Source organism: Girardinichthys multiradiatus, chromosome 7, assembly GCF_021462225.1.
Source record: "Girardinichthys multiradiatus isolate DD_20200921_A chromosome 7, DD_fGirMul_XY1, whole genome shotgun sequence".
Classification (NCBI taxonomy): Eukaryota; Metazoa; Chordata; class Actinopteri; order Cyprinodontiformes; family Goodeidae; genus Girardinichthys; species Girardinichthys multiradiatus.
In genome coordinates this window covers 28,488,799-28,509,119 of record NC_061800.1, presented here as the reverse complement: position 1 = coordinate 28,509,119, position 20,321 = coordinate 28,488,799, and the positions used below count along the sequence as shown (strand labels likewise).

Sequence of the window (20,321 nt, the reverse complement as noted above, 5' to 3'; positions counted from 1 at the left end):
GATCCGAGCAACAGACATCCAAAGGACCCCCAGAGCACAGGAACCCCAGGAGAACCACCGCCGGGACTACCGCAACCCCCCTAGAGAAGAGCAGGGGAGAGTCCCAGGGGAACCACCCAACAGCCACAATGCAGAAGCCCCAGGGAGCTGCAGCGACGAGCCCACCCGCCGGCATCAGTAAACCGCCGAGCAGATCCACCCCTGGACCCAGAGACCCAAGACCCCGGGACATATCACCCCCCAAGCAGAGCCCCGACAGAACCCAGGGGTCCAGGCCCTGGCAAGCAGCCACCGGGAGTGAGCCAGCACACACCAAAGCACCCAGCTACCGACCACCGGCAGGTAATGTGGCGGGGAGGGAATAGGCCCCACATTCGATGGGGGGCCTAAACTGATCCAGGAGAGGGAGCAGCCCAAGACCCAACCTGACACAAAAAACAGGCACACACAGTCACAATCACACATTCCCACCCTCATGTGTACACATAAAAACACTCACACCCACACTCCCCATACATACTCTATACTCCCAGGTCCAGGTGCTGATACCCCATAGGGACAACCAGCCCCCGGATCCAGGAGGAGGTCCCCTTCCCTCCGGGGGTGGAAACAGGCAGACCGCCCCAGCACCTGAACCTGGTCCGGGCTAACCCGGGCTCGTGCCCGAACCTGAACCCCAACCCCCCGCCCCGGCCCCAGTCCCCAATGACCCCCATCTTCATCCAGAGAGGGGGCCATGTACAAAAGAGGGTTCTACATGGTGGAAAACAAGCCCGCCAACCAGAGCCACCTCAGAATAAAATAGTCCCAACCCCCAATGAATTCTGATCCCAACCCCATGAGCCCCCCACCCCCAATGAACCCCGACATGAATCTTCTCACTGGGCCACCCCCAACCAGGACACAAATTTCGAACACATGCCCCCAAACCCATGAATCCCCCTCCCACCCCCCCACCCCACCCCCCAGCACATGGGCACACTCCCAAAGGTGAGCTTCATCCCTGAAAAACAACAATATTATAGAACATTAGACATTGCCATTATTATAGCTGTCACCACACTCATTCCTGAGCACCTCCACTGCATGCTGTGTTCAATTCCTCTTAGCTGAGAAGCCCATGATGCTTATGCTTGGAGTGCACAGGTTGTAAACAAATGGATAAAAGGTCAAGGTCTGCCTTCTCATCACTTCTGCTAGGATGGACAGGCCCTCCTCTTTGCATTGACCATTTTAGTGGAAGCTTGCCAAAAAAGTGAGATAAAGATAATTATTATTATATGTATTATTATTATTGTTTTATCTCATCATTAACGGTAATAACATGCATACTATTAAACATATGCTATTTAGGTATTTGGGACCTGTTATATGGTAGTAAATCATTACTACAATTACTAATATAATAATTCTACAATTACTAAGTAAATTTTACAAACATATTTTTGTCAAGAATGTGCTATAAAATCTTGAGCTATAATGCTTGTTTTGCTAAAAAAAAAAAAGTCACTGCTAATAAGACACAATATGGACATTACATAATATAGTCACAATTTTGTGATGTCTGTTCTTACTTGATGAGAGCATATGATCAAATATACTTGGATGCTATATTTGGTATGATATTATATATCAAGTGCCATGCATGCAGACCCTGCATCCTAATGTATTTCACCTGTTGGATAGACTTTCACTGCCCTTGATGTGCACACTGGATGTATATTTTTAGTGGCTGAGATGTTAAAGCTCACAAGGTTTGGCAGAAGAAAATGTAAGACAAGAGTTCTAACATGTTGGGTAATCATAGCCGATATAGTTATTTCAATATCCTGCAATTGTTTCACAATTATATGTTTCCCTAATATTGTGCAGACCAAATCCCCACTGTCCACAAAGAGCTCTCAGGTCAACCAGTTGCTTCCCTCTATTAAAACCATTCATTTGTGGTGGAAAGGTGATTATGCTTTTTCCGTTGCAAGGGCCAAATTATGGACCAAACTCCCTCTTCACGCAGCCTTAGTATTAAGTGTTTTAAATCTACGTAAAAAATTTCGTATAATTTACTTTAATTTTGATTTTAAATCATTGTTTCTCTTTTATGTGTTGTGTTTTATACATTAACAAGTTCTCAAAACGAAAAGTGCTATATAAATAAAATAACTTAAATTAAGATAATTATTAGTGAAACTGCAACTCACAAAAACACTCTGGGAAGAGCAGTTGGCAAATATCCATTGCAGAAAGGATCAGATGGTGGGTGAGGGGCCGAGCTCGTCAAATTTGGAACAATGATGTCATGGGTTTCTTGAGAGCCTCTCAAAGGAGGTCACAACCCTGCACCACAAGACTTGTGACATAAAAACAGCTGTGCACACAAACAGAGTCCCTTTGTCTTCCCCAAGAATGCTGCTGAGAAAAATTAAGTGAGAGGTTGTCAAGCCCATGAGGTGCAGGCCTCATCAGCAACATATATAAGGAACAACTTGCTTAACAGGAAATGTCATTGTTTCTGAATGAGGTCAAATGGATGGTTTTATTCTTCCCAGCTGACAATTTGAAATTTACTGTGTACTAAATGGAGGCATTGAATTTACAGAAAAAAATCCGTATCACTAGAATTTATTTAGAGGAACGAATACCTGTTTGGTTACATGCTCATGGTAATCATGCACAGTTGAAACTATAAGTTTAAATACACTCATGATGGGCTTGAATAGCATATTAATGTTTGAGCATATTTATACACACACCCAAATATATATATGCATTAAGCTAAATATGTCAATAGGTGATGTTGAAGATCTCACAATGTATTTACCTTAAGGAGTTAACATGTTAACTTTAGTTATCATAAATGACTGCAGCTAATGGTTTCTCTTTGCCAGCATAAACTGGAACTCAGCACTCACTGGACTGATGGATTCTCAATTCAATGAGAAAGTTATAAATAATGATAATGTTAAAAATACAGGTGTGAATAAACAGTTCTTTTAACATGGATTAGCAAATCAATGCAGGTGTAAGATGAAGCTTCTATTATTAAAAAAACAGATAAAAAATATCTGCCTGTTAAAGACCCATAGAGGTTGTTTTAGACTCTTTGTCTAGTCGGCTTGATTACTGATAAGTGTGTTGGCAATACGGCCTTTAACTGGCACTAAACAGGACTTTCACCTATTACCGTTGTTTTATCTTTGTTTTACTAGCTCCCAGTTTCCTTCCGCATAAATTTGGAAAGTTGTATCATTTTGACTTTGAATCGATTAGAAAATATCCACCAGAACTTCAAACTTGTGCACCAACATTTCATTTTTACAAATCATTGCTATGGTTTATTCTTTAATTATTCTGCTCTGGGAGAAGAATGGTGCATATAAATTATTTAAAGCCCAAAATTAATATACATTGAATGCAGAGGGTGAGTGTATTTAAACTTCTGACCTGAACTTTAAATGGCGCAGGGAGCAATTGGAATGCAGTGTAAACCCTCCAATTGTGTTGTCCTTACTAAACATGAACACCAAACAGTTTTATCTCTCCTAGTTGCTGTTAAGTGTGGACCTCTGTAATTTCAGGCTTTCCAATGAGTCATTGCTTTGAGCTGCCCCATGCTGCAACAAATCTACACACAAATCTACAATACACGTGGACAACCCAAAAATATCTATTCAAGCTTATAGTATGGGGACCCACATCCAGGAAATATCTTGTGGTTGGCAAACCAAACTAATTCAGCCACACTGGAAAATGTATAGGAAAGAAAACTGGAGTCTGACGCCCATACACATCTGAAACAGACTTATAATTGTTAGCTTTCCAAAATACTGAATGTTGCCCAAATATTTCTAAGTTTTGGATTTCCTGCATATCTGTCCAAGTTATTGCAGAGTGATTTATTGCCAAAATCATGAGGTCATCCGCCTGTGAAGACAAGAAGTTATACCTCTGAAGCGTGAATAAATGTGGTCAGTATGTTAAGAACTAACATGACTCTGCTTTTATCTTTGAGACCAAATTTTGGATGTATCCAGCTGAGACTGTCTCACTTGCACTGTGTTACATATCACTTTTCTATAATCAGCCCTGAAGACACAAGGCAGTTTAGCCCTTAGAAAAGTTAGCACAGAGATAATTTAGTTAATATATATATTTTAGTTCAAACAGTGACACTCTAAGCATTTCGTTATAATAGAAAAATAAAAAGTCGAAAAGATATCTACATTAAGATGTCAACTGATGTCTAAATCTGGCTGAAATGTTGTCAGGGTAGATCAAATGGACAAACCAAGCCTTTGGACAAAAAAACAGGTCAATATTTCCACATAGTTATCTAGTCTATCTGTCATCTTCTATACCGCTTCTTCCCTGGCTGGGAATATTGTAGCTTCACACTGAAGGCATAAAAACTATGAATTAACACATGTGGAACTATATACTGAACAAAAAAGTGTGAAACAACTGAAAATATGTCTTATATTCTAGGTTCTTCAAAGTAGCCACCTTTTGCTTTGATTACTGCTACGCACACTCTTGGCATTCTGTTGATGAGCTTCAAGAGGTAGTCACCTGAAATGGTTTTCCAACAGTCTTGAAGGAGTTCTCAGAGATTCTTAGCACTTGTTGGCCCTTTTGCCTTCACTCTGCGGTCCAGCTCAACCCAAACCATCTCGATTGGGTTCAGGTCCGGTGACTGTGGAGGCCAGGTCATCTGGCGCAGCACCCCATCACTCTCCTTCTTGGTCAAATAGCCCTTACACAGCCTGGAGGTGTGTTTGGGGTCATTGTCCTGTTGAAAAATAAATGATGGTCCAACTAAACGCAAACCGGATGGAATAGCATACCGCTGCAAGATGCTGTGGTAGCCATGCTGGTTCAGTATGCCTTCAATTTTGAATAAATCCCCAACAGTGTCACCAGCAAAGCACCCCCACACCATCACACCTCCTCCTCCATGCTTCACGATGGGAACCAGGCATGTAGAGTCCATCCGTTCACCTCTTCTGCGCCGCACAAAGACACGATGGTTGGAACCAAAACTTGGACTCATCAGACCAAAGCACAGATTTCCACTGGTCTAATGTCCATTCTTTGTGTTCTTTAGCCCAAACAAGTCTCTTCTGCTTGTTGCCTGTCCTCAGCAGTGGTTTCCTAGCAGCTATTTTACCATGAAGGCCTGATTCACACAGTCTCCTCTTAACAGTTGTTCTAGAGATGTGTCTGCTGCTAGAACTCTGTGTGGCATTGACCTGTTCTCTAATCTGAGCTGCTGTTAACCTGCGATTTCTGAGACTGGTGACTCGGATTAACTTATCGTCCGCAGCAGAGGTGACTCTTGGTCTTCCTTTCCTGGGCGGTCTTCATGTGAGCCAGTTTCTTTGTAGTGCTTGATGGTTTTTGCAACTGCACTTGGGGACACTTTCAAAGTTTTCCCAATTGTTCGGACTGACTGACCTTCATTTCTTGAAGTAATGATGACCACTCGTTTTTCTTTACTTAGCTGCTTTTTTCTTGCCATAATACAAACAGTTTATTCAGTAGGACTATCAGCTGTGTACTGTATCCACCTCCTGCACAACACAACTGATGGTCCCAACCCCATTTATAAGGCTTGAAATCCCACTTATTAAATCTGACAGGGCACACCTGTGAAGTGAAAACCATTTCAGGTGACTACCTCTTGAAGCTCATCAACAGAATGCCAAGAGTGTGCGGAGCAGTAATCAAAGCAAAAGGTGGCTACTTTGAAGAACCTAGAATATAAGACATATTTTCAGTTGTTTCACACTTTTTTGTTCAGTATATAATTCCACATGTGTTAATTCATAGTTTTGATGCCTTCAGTGTGAAGCTACAATATTCATAGTCATGTTTATAAAAACAAATCTCTTACAAAACTGAGTAGCTAAACATGAGCCCAAGGAAAAGACTTCTGAAGTCAAGCATTTGCTCCTGGGTCAAATATAGCTATAGTAAAGTGTACCTGCACTGACATCTAGGAGCACAAAACTTAATGCTGAGACTCAAAAAAAAAACAGCAGTATGTGGATACAGGCCATTAAATAGATAGCTGATATGCACCCACAGTGGGGAAAATAAGTATCAACTTTGTCAATGTTTTTCTCACTAAATATATTTCCAGTGCCTATTCACATAACATTCACACCAGATGTCCATAACAACCCAAGTAATCCACAAATACAAAGGAAATGAAGCAAATTAGTCCATAAATTAAGGTATGTGTAATATGATGACATAATTCAAGAAGTATTGAACACATGAAGAAACGAAGATTCAAAAATCTGCTTAAAGCCAAAGAAAATCACAGAGAATTGTCGGTTTTTAGAAAGCAATAATACTCCCTCTCAGTGAAAATTAATTTCAACTGGTTTTGACCACACCGATGGTCAATAAAAATATGTCTCATCCGCAAGCTATTGCATGAAGAAAGTTTTCACCATAATCCAGCCACTAATTGGGTCTCGCAGGATTTCTAACAGAGGAGTCAAAAGAAATATTAGAAGAGTTATCCTCACTGAAATCATTAGAAAAGCCTAAGCAGGTACTGTTTTCCTATGAAACTTGGAACGCAGTCAACCAAAAACTAGTCTGTGCATACTTACTGCACAAGACTTCACTGGTGAAAAAAAGCAAGTTGATACTCATTTAAAGTTTGATGCAAAACATTTGCCGCCACCCACCAAACCTTCAACAGTTGAAGAAGACAGTTTGTGTGGAAGAATGGGTAAAATTACAACACAGCAATGCATTTAACTGGTTTCCCAATACAGGAGACATGGTGAAGCGGTTACTACAAAAAAAGTATTTCTACTAAGTATTGAATACATTTCAGAAAGGATGTTCCATGCTTATTTCCTGCTCATTCCACTTCATTATACATAAAGTAATTCATAGACTTGCATTGTAATGAAAGCTTGTCAAGCATCAGTACATAAACATACCAGCCTCACTTTGTTTACTCATTTTTATATTGTCTGGTGGATTGTATGCATGGAGAAAAATAACCACCCACATGTCGTGAAGTCAAACAAACTCACTAGTCAAACACAGTGTAGTCATGCATCATGCAACTTTACAGAATGTCCTCCAGTTGAGGATAGTTAGAAAACAACAACTTTGCTGCCTGTAGCCTAAGTTTTTCGGTCAAATGTTTTTTCCACTGTAAATAGGACACTCACCTGAGTTGCACCAATTTTTGTCCACGGTAGTACACATTCAGATATGGACTGGGAGATGGTTGGAGGCAGAATTTCAGGAAAGAGGTTTGGAACAGGAGAAGGTGAAGACTCCTCTCCCTCTTTAACATTCCTAAAGAATCATCAGCACAGACACAAGTAGTATAAGTGAGGAAGAAACATCCTGAACAAAGGCAGAAAGTAAGGCCCAGGAGATTTTATATCAAACTGTCACCAAAGGGGCATCTGTTTTAAAAGGTTTTAAAATAGATTTGAGAGCTATAATACCTATGAAGTATAAAACACATACACAATAAAAATCATAAGTGGCCTTTCCATTGCTTTTCTAAGCACATATCTAGTTTTCAAAACTATTTTTCAAAACTTAATAGTCAGACCTTGCTTACAACAGGATGCAAGTATAAAATATAATTGTTGATTTGTCAGCAGGATTCTGAGTGTCTGATGGATCATTGTTGTACAAAGGACCTGGACAGTTTTATTTTTTCTTGTCGGGCAGTTTGAAAGTACTATGGTATTTCTCCAAAAGATGTGAATGCTATTACCTCACCAACAACATCTGTCCTAAATCCCTCATCCCTGCTGGAAAAAAAACACCCAAAGAAGTCTTCATCATATGAGCTCACATTCAAGCAAGAACCTTCACAATCACTGATTTCTTCCATTCTGCTGACAGTGTTATGGCAGTAAGGCCCAACATCATGTCCCAGAACTGACATCTTTACTCTCTGGCAACTTTCAGCTGTTCTTTCGTCTTCTTTATTCTCGTGTTTTGGTGTTTTTTTTCTTTGCATATTCTTTGACATCAAATGAATATAACCCAACCACAATTGAGAGGGAAATTATATAAAAATGATAATATAGCGGTGGGTCAATATTTTGGGTGGGGAGTGTCAAGGATCTGCTGGAGAGAGATAGATGTTTTTCACTAAACTTTACAACTGAATCCATGTTTTGCTTGCAAGCCAGTGCGTACAGTGACGTTGTACTGATTCTGCTGCTGCTGCTGCTGGTTTTGCAGATGATAGGAATGGAGAAGGTGATAAACATGCTTCTCTTTGCATCAACCCCTCCTGCACTCAACTACATGTTGACACGCTTATTCACCAGCAAACTTTAGATACGAGCTCAAATGAACAGCCCCTGACTCCACCACGGTAGAACAGTGCTTTAACATTTGGAAGACCTGGCTGGAGTGAAGTGTTGTATCTTACAAAGAAAATACTGTAAGTATTTTTTATTAAAGCTCCCTAAAGAATGCATTATTAAGTTGGAAACAGCTTTGCCAGTGACCAGAATAAGTGGTTTACCTTAACTTGAAAACTTGAAATCAGCTGCTGTTCAGTGTATTGCTTTACAACACTGCAGCTATTTGACTGGCTCCTACAAATGCAAACACTATGCTATTTAAATGCAGGACTGGAAGCCTTATAAAATGTGTTGCATAAAGAACTTATTTTAGCTAGATGCATTTATTATGATGCATTGTGTAAGCAGACCTATAGCAGACCAATAGCAGTTTATGTATGTAAAAGTGACCCATACCTGTTCCCTTTGCAAAACTTGGTCCGGGTCGTCTGATCATTTGGCGTGAGTGAAGGATCTTCCAGTGGGATGTTTGCTGGGCTGGGGAAGAAACTCACATTACCCTTGCCTCTCTGAAAAATCTCTGCTTTCAGTCCAAGTCCTCGAGAAGTGTGTATTTTGCCCAGTGTCTTATTCATAGCAGTCGTGTGGGTTGGCTAAATCCAAGGCATCATCTGAAGCAAACAGGAGAGACGAGCTGTTGGAAGGGAGAGTGTGCCCAATTGGAGCAGGCTGCCTGGCGGGGCTCTTCTGCTCACAGCTCAGCACCAGACACACACACACACACACACACACACACACACACACACACACACACACACAAGTTTCTCTGGCTCATCTGCTGCCCACAGGGCTGGCCCAGTGGGGCAAAATGATCCCTCCTACCCAAACATGATCCACCACAATAAAGATATTTTTAACAGAATGATTGTCCAAGTAGCCTTATTTGCATTAAGTTAATTGATAATGAGTCCATTTGCTTGTTTTTATTTCTAATGTTTTTGCTCTGTGATACATTTGCAAACTGAATGTCAGGGCATGTGCACACAAAGACTTTTTAAACAAAGCAGCTGATAATGAGTCCAGGATGGCTATAAAACTAACTGTTCTTTTCTTATGGACTTTGGACAGGGTATATACTTTAAAATGACTCCACTGTAGACTGCCTGTGGTTGTAAAGAGCAGCTAATCCAGCAGACTGGTTCCAATGCGGGCTGTGTCATTCAGTGACAGGCTCCACATGGGGGATGGTTAGGATGATAACATCGTCCTGAAAGGTAATGTGTAACAGACCCTGACCAGGGGAGATTCAGACCAACCAGCAGCAAAGAGTTAAAGCAATGACTTTTTCCATTAAACAAGGCGTAGCCTACAACATTGGTTCAATAAACATGGCAGGCTGAACTCTATGAAGCAAATCAAAACATTAAAGAGAACAAATATAAAAGTTTCCAAAAAGAAAAACATTTAATTGGACAATCTGGGCAACTAAGCCAGTCTTTTAATCTAGAGGAATACTTTGAAAACATGTAAACATGTCTAAAAATAACCTGACTATAGCTATTGTTTAAATATCTTTTTAAATTAGAAATGCTTTTACAATGATGCAAAATATGTTCAAACAAAACCTGAAACATTGTTTAACATTTGTAGATATTCCTCATTAGCAAAATGTTCTTTGACAGTTGTTTAGAATGCTTTGATTAGCTTATGTTTCTCTTTTGCTTTGATTTTTCTTCCCAACCGAGTCATACTATTTCAAAGAAAATATTTATTTTTTAATCTACTACACAAAAGTTTATGTTTAACCAAAACAAAGACAATCATTATTGCACTTGGTGGTCGGGATTCTAGATAACTGGAAACAAATACATGTAGAGCAACTTTTTGCAGCAATTACAGCTGCAAAGTCACTTCGGAAAAGTCTCCATGAGCTTGCCACGTCTTACCACTGAGAGTTTTGCCCATTCCTCAAGGTAAACCTGCTTCAGCTGCTTGATGCTGGACAAATTTCCCTTGTGAATAGAGATCTTCAAGTCTAACCAGATTCTGGATTTAGGCCAGGACTTTAACTAAGCCATTCCAACACATTTAAATGCTTCCCCTAAACCTTCGACTCGGACCATTTTCCCTGTCGCTGCTGCTAAAAAAAACCTGATGCTGCCACCACGTTTCACTGGGGGTATGGTGTTCTTGGGCTGGTGGGATGTGTTGGATTTGCACCAAACATAGTTTTCCAACAGTGGCAGAAAAGTAAATTTTTAATCTTATTTGACCAGAGACCCTTCTTCCATACATTTGGGGAGTCACCCACATACCTTTTGGCAAACTCAAAACATGCCTTATTATTTTTAACACTAAGTAAATGTTTTTTCTGGCCATTCTTTATGTTCAGCTTTAGGGAGTATACACCTTATTGTGGTCCTATGGACAGATACTTCAGTCTCTGCTGTGGAACTCTGCAACTCCTTCAGGGTTACCTTTGGTCTCTGTGCTTCTCTGATTAATGCCCTCCTCATCTGATCTGAGTTTTGTTGGGCAGCCCTCTCTTGGCAGGTTTGTTGTGGTATACCGTGCTTTCCATTTGAAGATGATGGTGTTGATGGTGCTAACGAGATAAAAAGCCGGGGGGATACTTTTGCAAGCACTTTACAGTCACCCCGTTAAAGGGCTTTAATTGCCGTGGTTAACCTATTATCGTTATCTGCATCTCTTGTTCCAAACTCAACGATTTGATTTTGGTGGTTTGTGTTTAGTGATCAGACTTTTAAATAAATAAAATAAAAAAAATACAGGTCCTTCTCAAAATATTAGCATATTGTGATAAAGTTCATTATTTTCAATAATGTAATGATGAAAATTTAACATTCATATATTTTAGATTCATTGCGCACTAACTGAAATATTTCAGGTCTTTTATTGTCTTAATACAGATGATTTTGGCATACAGCTCATAAAAACCCAAAATTCCTATCTCACAAAATTAGCATATCATTAAAAGGGTCTCTAAACGAGCTATGAACCTAATCATCTGAATCAACGGGTTAACTCTAAACACCTGCAAAAGATTCCTGAGGCCTTTAAAACTCCCAGCCTGGTTCATCACTCAAAACCCCAATCATGGGTAAGACTGCCGACCTGACTGCTGTCCAGAAGGCCACTATTGACACCCTCAAGCAAGAGGGTAAGACACAGAAAGAAATTTCTGAACGCATAGGCTGTTCCCACAGTGCTGTATCAAGGCACCTCAGTGGGAAGTCTGTGGGAAGGAAAAAGTGTGGCAGAAAACGCTGCACAACGAGAAGAGGTGACCGGACCCTGAGGAAGATTGTGGAGAAGGGCCGATTCCAGACCTTGGGGGACCTGCGGAAGCAGTGGACTGAGTCTGGAGTAGAAACATCCAGAGCCACCGTGCACAGGCGTGTGCAGGAAATGGGCTACAGGTGCCGCATTCCCCAGGTCAAGCCACTTTTGTACCAGAAACAGCGGCAGAAGCGCCTGACCTGGGCTACAGAGAAGCAGCACTGGACTGTTGCTCAGTGGTCCAAAGTACTTTTTTCGGATGAAAGCAAATTCTGCATGTCATTCGGAAATCAAGGTGCCAGAGTCTGGAGGAAGACTGGGGAGAAGGAAATGCCAAAATGCCAGAAGTCCAGTGTCAAGTACCCACAGTCAGTGATGGTCTGGGGTGCCTTGTCAGCTGCTGGTGTTGGTCCACTGTGTTTTATCAAGGGCAGGGTCAATGCAGCTAGCTATCAGGAGATTTTGGAGCACTTCATGCTTCCATCTGCTGAAAAGCTTTATGGAGATGAAGATTTCATTTTTCAGCACGACCTGGCACCTGCTCACAGTGCCAAAACCACTGGTAAATGGTTTACTGACCATGGTATCACTGTGCTCAATTGGCCTGCCAACTCTCCTGACCTGAACCCCATACAGAATCTGTGGGATATTGTGAAGAGAACGTTGAGAGACTCAAGACCCAACACTCTGGATGAGCTAAAGGCCGCTAACGAAGCATCCTGGGCCTCCATAAGACCTCAGCAGTGCCACAGGCTGATTGCCTCCATGCCACGCCGCATTGAAGCAGTAATTTCTGCAAAAGGATTCCCGACCAAGTATTGAGTGCATAACTGTACATGATTATTTGAAGGTTGACGTTTTTTGTATTAAAAACACTTTTCTTTTATTGGTCGGATGAAATATGCTAATTTTGTGAGATAGGAATTTTGGGTTTTCATGAGCTGTATGCCAAAATCATCCGTATTAAGACAATAAAAGACCTGAAATATTTCAGTTAGTGTGCAATGAATCTAAAATATATGAATGTTAAATTTTCATCATGACATTATGGAAAATAATGAACTTTATCACAATATGCTAATATTTTGAGAAGGACCTGTATATGAAATTGTGTTTTCTTCCATGCTGCAGCTCAAGTTTATGGCCATTATTTTTCTGAATCTGCAGTGCACTAAAGTTTGGCACTATGTTGACAGAAATATGCTTGAAGCTCTGATAATGTAACTACAGATAGAAAAAAAAAAAATCATTCTCAGAACATGGTTCTGGCTAAATTACCAAACTACTTCTAAACTAATTAGCCATCAAATTGCTGAGAAGTCAGACGTCTTCCTCCGTGACTGCAGGGTTTGTCTTTGACAAGTTTAAATCAAATAGTCACCAGCAAGTTCCACCAAGAACAAGCCCACCCTTTACTTTCATAAACCAATTCAAATTGAAATGTTTTACGTGAGGTTTCAGTTCAAGGCTGCAGTGAGAACTGACATGCTGGGTTCACCCTACAGCAACATACTCTTGGTTGGGTCACTCTCTCTCTCGCACACACAAGGATCCAGTTTTACTTGTTGTGAATGTCCCCTTTTATTCTGCAGGATCCAATTTCAGCAGCTTCCACAGTGTGGCAATGACGACAATACAGACAAGTGCCTTGATAAAAGCTTTAATCATAGCAACACTCACCGAACAAGAACACGTGTACACAGCAGTGCTCTTCTGCATCCACTGGAATGGAAACTCTAAAACTTAAATATGGAAACATTTACTGAAGGTCAGACCAGATCTGTCCTACACATCCAGTATTATTTAGATAATGCACTATCTTAGTAAATCCATAAACATTATCGCTCTGGGAATCACTAATAATTTATAGGATTATCTCTTTGCATTAAATGCATAAAAGCTGTCACATAAAAGAAGCCAACAATAATCACAAATAATAAGAATGATGTGATAATAAAATCATTAAAAAAAAAATCAAAGTTTTATGATGCCTGGCGAAGACCACGGACACAGGTTTCACAGAGGACAGCGCTTCTGGAGAAATTAAAGCATACAAGATGAGCTCCTCCTAAAAGAAAAACAAGTTTATGGTGTTCATTTTGTGGAAACAAAGAAATATAATATTGTCGGGTGCTGGATTTTACTTACAGTGAAGAATAAATCGTCAGAGGAATTACAAAGCTGCTACAGTCCGGTCTCTTTTGCCATCTCAGTAACCTCCTCACCCAGCTGGATGGAGAGAATAAGCAGTTTATATCAAATGGCAGGCTGATTCAAGTCACTGCGTCAGATAAAATTTGATTTCTACTATATGTTAAAGATCATAATATACAAGAAAAAAAAAACAGAACACACTTCAGTGAATTTGAGAAAGAGAAAAAAAAGGACATAAGTATCAGTTTTTTCAAATTCGCTGCAGTTTTGAAAAGATGACTAGAATCAGTAGTTTGAACACTAGTGCAGCAGAGAGCCCTTCAACATTCACCTGGTTAGCTATATAGCACATATTGCAAAAGTATTCACATCCCCTTGAACTTTACCCCAGTTGTCAGATTACAACCACAAGATTCAGTGTGCGTGTACTCAACCCAATTTGTTGTAGAACTATAGTCACAGCTGCATGCCTCCACCAGCTTTGCACATCTGGAGACTGAACTTAAGCTACTCTGCAAGGAAGACTGGATAAAAACATCAGTCAGATGGATTGAGAACATCTGGACAGGAATTTCCAAGTCTTCCTGTTGATTCCCAGTTGGATCTAGGTCTGTACATCAAGATGATGCTGCGACCACCATGTGTTAATGTGGGGATGGTCTGCACTGTGACGCACATAGAAATATGCATATATGACAAAGTCCAATTTTTGTTTATTTTACCTGAAGCCCTTTATATGGACATCTTATTTGTTTCTTTTAAATATTTTATTATATATAAAAAATGTTTTGCCACTTTTCCTGCAAGGTAAGGCAGTTTGGGGAGTGCATGACAAACAGCTGTCAGGTCAACAGATTCTCCTACCCGAGCCGTGGATCTCTGGAGCCCCTCTAATTATGACTCCTAAACGCAATTAGTTGTACTGCATTTTATTTAGGTGTGTCAAAGTAAAGGGGGCTAAATAAATATGCCCAACATACTTTTCAGATCTTTATTTCTAAAAATTGTTTACATACCAAGACGGAATATGCTATTTTTAAAAAACTATACAGTACATTTTTCCTTTCGCTTCACAATTATGCACTACATTTCGTTGTTTTATAATACAGTTAAAGGGATGTGAATACTTTAGGTACTACATTTCAACCCTCTCTTTCAGCACCAACCTTGAATTCAGATAAACCCTTTGACTGGATAACTGGTGAGGGACTTGTAATTGGAGAAACAGGCGGCGACACGGAGGAGGGAGGTGATTTTGGTCCATGAGACAGGGACTGGCTTCTTTTCACAGCCGAGGATACAGCCTGGGCGAATCGGGATGGCGTCGAAGGAGAAAACGGTCTAGGAGTTGCGAAGCTCCTTAATTTTGCCAAGTTTAACCTAGCACCTGGCTCTCTGGACGGCACACTGCTTTGCCTAATCATTCGCATGGAGGCCACATCCTGTTTCGGGCTCAGCTGAACGGCAGTGACCTCTGCTGTCTCCCCTTGACACTGCACAGGAGGTAAAGGAGGAGCAAGAGGAGGAGGAGGTGGAGGAGGAGGAGGAGAGGGCAGGGCTGCTCTATCTGGACTCCCTTGAATCTCCTTGAGGCCAGAGGCAGGACTGAAACTAAGACTTTTCTCAGCAGCTGAAGTTACGTAAAATCCAGGTATTTTTTTGTGCTGTGCCAAGCGGAAAGAAGCAGGCTTAGGTCTAGTTGCGGGTGGAATTTTCATCTCCTTGGTCTCTGTTGGCGAACCTGGTTGAGACGCTTCATTAGTTGAGGAAATTTTGTCTGCACTCTGTATAGTCATCGGTGGTGAGGGAGGAGGTGGTTCAGGTATACTTCCATTTACAGTGTGTTGCATTGTAGTAGTACTAAAAGTAGTAGTGGTATTAATTGTGCTAGACAGTGAGTCATCCCTGGGTGAGTTAGAATTTAACTCAGTTTTCTCTTTTAAAACTTCAGTCTGTTTCTGGTCTTCTTTCAAACCAGGAGAACCAGAATCAAGATCCTCTCTTGGAGCTTCTGGAGGCGCCTCCAGTGTCAGTGCAACTTCAAAGTATCTGAGCTTCTCAAGGGATTTCTGAGGCACAATCGTGTAGGTTGTCATCCCGACTTTAGGAATGTAGTCTCTTGTCAGCTCATTCGAAGGCTTCGGCTTTAGCTCAGAGTCTGCTGCTTGCAGAGACAGTGCTTTCTTTGGGGCCGGCACGCTTGGCTTTGAGTCTTGGCAGGTCGAGGTTGATGAAGTGTGCTGTGAGACACGTTCAGGCTCAGAGGGTTCCAGCTCCGTTGAAGTGGCCATATCTTTGTTCTCTGTCAGCCCTAAGGTGAGTGTATTAGCTGGTGAAGAAAATGTGTCCACATGTTGCTGTGGAGGCACAGAGAGTCCCCTGGAATCTGTTTGCACTACAGCATTTTCTCCAGCAGGGCACGGCGTGCTGAAGGTCACTGAACTCGCCGGCCCATCAGGCAGCTCTCTAGGGGGTTCTGCATATGAGTCACTGGAGGCCTGAACTTCTGCATCCTTTTGTACAGGAGGAGGTAGTCTGCTCTCACTGCTGTCAGCTTTAGTCTCTTCGCAGGTGGGCCATGGGTGAACATCTACAACCTGAACTGCTACGCAATCTGCAGAAGAAACAGAACATTTGTCATATGAAACAGACAGCAGGAAAGGACTTGGACTTTGCACACTCTCTCTAGATAGTTGATTTTTATTCATAATCTCTTTGTAATAAAAACAATAATAAATTGGGCCCTCTGAAAGAGAAACAGCCCCGTAGCATCACAGAGCCTCTACTATACTTAATAGTGAAAATGAGGTGTTTTTCCACATATTCCTGCTTTGTTTCACACCAAACCCCCCTGAAATGTTTGTCGAAACACTTGATCATAGTTTAATTTGACCACGATTTCAGTTTAATCCTGAGCCGAGTTAAGTAAACTCCACACACTCACATTTGTGACAATCGACCAAAAAAAAGGCTTTTCTCTGGCATTACTCCTAAACAACAAATTAGTATATAGATAGGGTCTAATGGTTTTCATGGTGAACCCAAGATGACATGTTTGGCTGCAGTTTTCCAACACTGAGCTTTGGGTTTAGTTTTTTTTTTACTGCGTTTACCATCCTGCTTACCATGCAGTGTGGGCATCATATGAGCCCCTGAGCAGGTTAGCCACCAGTGGCTAAACATATTGGGCCTCTGTGCTGCTATAGTTATACCACAGGGAAACAGTCATTACCACAATTGTACCCCCACTAAATAAATGTACTCAAAAGTTGGATATTTCTGCAGGTTAAGATAATGCTTCTTCAGTAGAAGATTCATTATTTTTAAAGCTTTTAAACATCTTCATCAGGTTGCCATTAAATATATCGGGCACTATGAGATCAGACCTGCTGTAATTTGAGGAAGTGCTCACCAGTGATAGTGGGTTCAGATGAATCTGTGCCATCACGTTCCTTAATACCCTGAGCTGCAGAATCGTTCACAAAGCTGTCTACTCGTCTGGAAAAAAAATTATTGAAAAAAGTTCAAACAGTTGTAAATCCTAACGGCAAAAGCATAGCACAGCCTTATGTAACGTCACTAGAGTTCGTACTTGCCATCTGAGGATAGATCAGGACACTGATCTTCCCCACTAGCCTCCACTGTACTCCCACTCTCAGCATCTGGAGTAGGTGGGTGAAGTAAGGATTCATGGGACATGTTGAGGCTGCCATTCTCTTTCTGGACACTGGTAGCGGCTGAGGACATTACAGACCCACCAGCCTCCTCCTGCTCTGTGATCTCCTGCAGCGTGGTAGAAGCTGCAGTTGCTGTAAAAAAGAAATAACAAATTAATAGATTAAGTCATTGCTATTTGAAATCCCCATCCATCCATCCTTCCACCCATCCATCCCCATTTAGTTTTAACAACACTCTTCTGAGTAAAAAATAAGAAACATTTTAGTGTCCCTAGCCACAGTCCTGACTCGAACCTGATCTAATCTGTGGAGGGAGCTAAAGATTAGGGTGATGGCACATAGGATTTCTACCCCCAAAACTTTGAGCTCAGCACCAAAGATAAAAACAAAAAAAAACATTGCAACCACGCAAAGACTGATCAGTGATAAGAAGTGTTTCCTTACTGTCAGGCCAATAAAGATTTATACACTAAATATTGAAAAGGATATAAATTTGTGGACTTTGATTAAAAATAAAGGGAAGACGTAAACAACGGAGTATAACTCCAAGTAAATCAAACTTCTGTGAAATCAAATTGTCCACTTAGGAAGCAGCACTGATTGACAATCAATTTCACATGTTATTCAAATGTAAAAGACAACAGGGGGAAATCTTTGTAGATTAGCAAGACACACTCAATAAAGGAGTGGTTCTGCAGGTGGGGACCACAGACCACTTCTCAGTACCTATGCTTTCTGGCTGATGTTTTGGTCACTTTTGAATGTTGGTGGTGCTTTCACACTCGTGGTAGCATGAGACGGACTCTACAACCCACACAAGTGGCTCAGGTAGTGCAGCTCATCCAGGATGGCACATCAATGTGAACTGTGGCAAGAAGGTTTGCTGTGTCTGTCAGCGTAGTGTCCAGAGCCTGGAGGCGCTACCAGGAGACAGGCCAGTACACCAGGAGACATGGAGGAGGCTGTAGGAGGGCAACAGCCCAGCAGCAGGACCGCTACCTCTGCCTTTGTGCAAGGAGGAACAGGAGAACTGCCAGAGCCCTTCAAAATGACCTCCAGCAGGCCACAAATGTGTCTGCAAAAACGGTTAGAAACTGACTCCATGAGGATGGTATGAGGGCCCAACGTCCACAAATGGGCTCACAGCCCAACACCGTGCAGGATGCTTGGCATTTGCCAGAGAACACCAGGATTGGCAAATTCGCCACTGGCGCCCTGTGCTCTTCACAGATGAAAGCAGGTTCACACTGAGCACACGTGACAGACGTGACAGAGTCTGGAGACACCGTGGAGAGTGATCTGCTGCCTGCAACATCCTTCAGTATGACCGGTTTGGCAGTGGGTCAGTAATGGTGTGGGGTGGCATTTCTTTGGAGGGCTGCATGGCTCTCACACACACAATACTGAGCCTCATTTTGACTTGTTTTAAGGACATTACATCAAAGTTGGATCAGCCTGTAGTGTGTTTTTACACTTTAATTTTGTGTGTGACTCCAAATCCAGGCCTCCATTGGTTAATAAATTTGATTTCCATTGATGATTTTTGTGTGATTTTGTTTTCAGCACATTCAGCTTTGTTCAAAACAAAGTATTCAATGAGAATATTTCATTCATTCAGATCTAGGATGTGTTATTTGAGTGTTCCCTTTGTTTTTTTGAGCAGTATATTATATATATATATATATATATATATATATATATATATATATATATACACATACACACACAAAACTTGGCACTCTTGAACAACAAAAAAAAACAAACCCTTCAGTACGAAATATTTTGAAATCCTTTAAGCCTTTGATTCATTTTGGTGTGCATACAGGACGGGTGGCGTTTCCTCTAACCGGACAATGGGGCACACAATAACAGGAAAGTATGTTCAGAAGCAGGTAACTTCATACTATCCAAAACAAGAAATATAAAAATAATTTAGTACCTACAAAAATCCAAAAAACAAGCTTTTAAGGAGGGCTTGTCATCTAAAGATTTGAGGATAATTAGACAACCAAAAAGCTGACTAAACAGAAATACTTGTATATTGAATAAATGGAAACTCAAAACAGAACAGCAAGACACATTTTCCTATTTACAAAAGGGGGAAAAAAATTTATTGAAATGTATTAAAATGTAATTGGCCATACCCTTGAAATATAGTTCCCAGGACCTCGTTAATAAAATGTGTACCACACAATAACAACCACTAGGAGGCACACAAGTCAAAGTAAGTAAAAGCCAGATGTAACCTTTAAAAGTTCAAATTGGCTCTTTTTTCCTACATAAATGAACACTTAAAGGCTAAATTATAAATGCATGAACATAAAAAAAATCTTAATATCTCTCAAAACCTAGATAGGAAAAAGAAGACCTTGCATATGTTCCTCTTCTGACACAGTTTTTTGGACAACAGGGCTTGGAGATGTTGGAGGTGGAGGAGCTTTGCGTTTGGTCCTCCTCAGTGAAGATTCTGCAGAGGAACCACGACTTACAGGACTCATCTGCATGATGATTTTAAAACAGAATTCACTCAATCCAAGTGATCAGAATGTTGTTAGCATCAAGAGCCTCAATCTCATGCTTACAATCCACTCACCTGAATCCTATCAAGTTGGGTGCTGGGTTCAGAGTTGATTCTCTGGCGGGTGATTAATTGACCGCTCTGAGACACAAAGATCGGGGGTTGGGGCGCACGCCTCTTCTTTGGCAGATCAGAGAATGTGGGAGAGTCGATCGGGGATGAATTTGAGCAGGGTAAGGCCATGCTGAGCGGTCGGGGCTTGCTGACAAGCACAGGAGAAGCTGGGGCACTGGCCGTTGTTGGCTTTAAAGAGCAAACATCCAATCAGAAGGTGATAAGAGGCCTGTTTCCAAACAACACAGTGAACAT

General features: G+C 41.2%; 2 protein-coding genes across 8 annotated transcripts in view; both read right to left on the bottom strand.

Annotated features, from left to right (window-relative positions):
* The window catches only part of grb14 (growth factor receptor-bound protein 14), a 40,671-nt gene extending 31,610 nt beyond the window's left edge, over positions 1 to 9,061 (bottom strand). The window contains exons 1-2 of one of the 2 annotated variants that reach the window (XM_047371591.1): positions 8,760 to 9,061; positions 7,197 to 7,326 (exon numbers count right to left, since the gene is read on the bottom strand). In XM_047371591.1, the coding sequence (XP_047227547.1) occupies positions 7,197 to 7,326; positions 8,760 to 8,938 (309 nt within the window). In that variant the 5' untranslated portion in view covers positions 8,939 to 9,061. The remainder of the gene's footprint in view (positions 1 to 7,196; positions 7,327 to 8,759) is intronic. The other variant, XM_047371592.1, reaches the window with a different exon arrangement.
* A 4,186-nt stretch (positions 9,062 to 13,247) lies between these two features.
* cobll1b (cordon-bleu WH2 repeat protein-like 1b) overlaps positions 13,248 to 20,321 on the bottom strand; it is a 28,450-nt gene continuing 21,376 nt past the window's right edge. For all 6 annotated transcript variants that reach the window (XM_047371368.1, XM_047371367.1, XM_047371372.1 and 3 more), the window contains 7 exons: positions 20,028 to 20,255; positions 19,803 to 19,932; positions 17,350 to 17,566; positions 17,170 to 17,255; positions 14,924 to 16,371; positions 13,752 to 13,832; positions 13,248 to 13,671 (listed from right to left, as the gene is read on the bottom strand). In XM_047371368.1, coding sequence (XP_047227324.1) covers positions 13,788 to 13,832; positions 14,924 to 16,371; positions 17,170 to 17,255; positions 17,350 to 17,566; positions 19,803 to 19,932; positions 20,028 to 20,255 — 2,154 coding nt within the window. In that variant the 3' untranslated portion in view covers positions 13,248 to 13,671; positions 13,752 to 13,787. The remainder of the gene's footprint in view (positions 13,672 to 13,751; positions 13,833 to 14,923; positions 16,372 to 17,169; positions 17,256 to 17,349; positions 17,567 to 19,802; positions 19,933 to 20,027; positions 20,256 to 20,321) is intronic.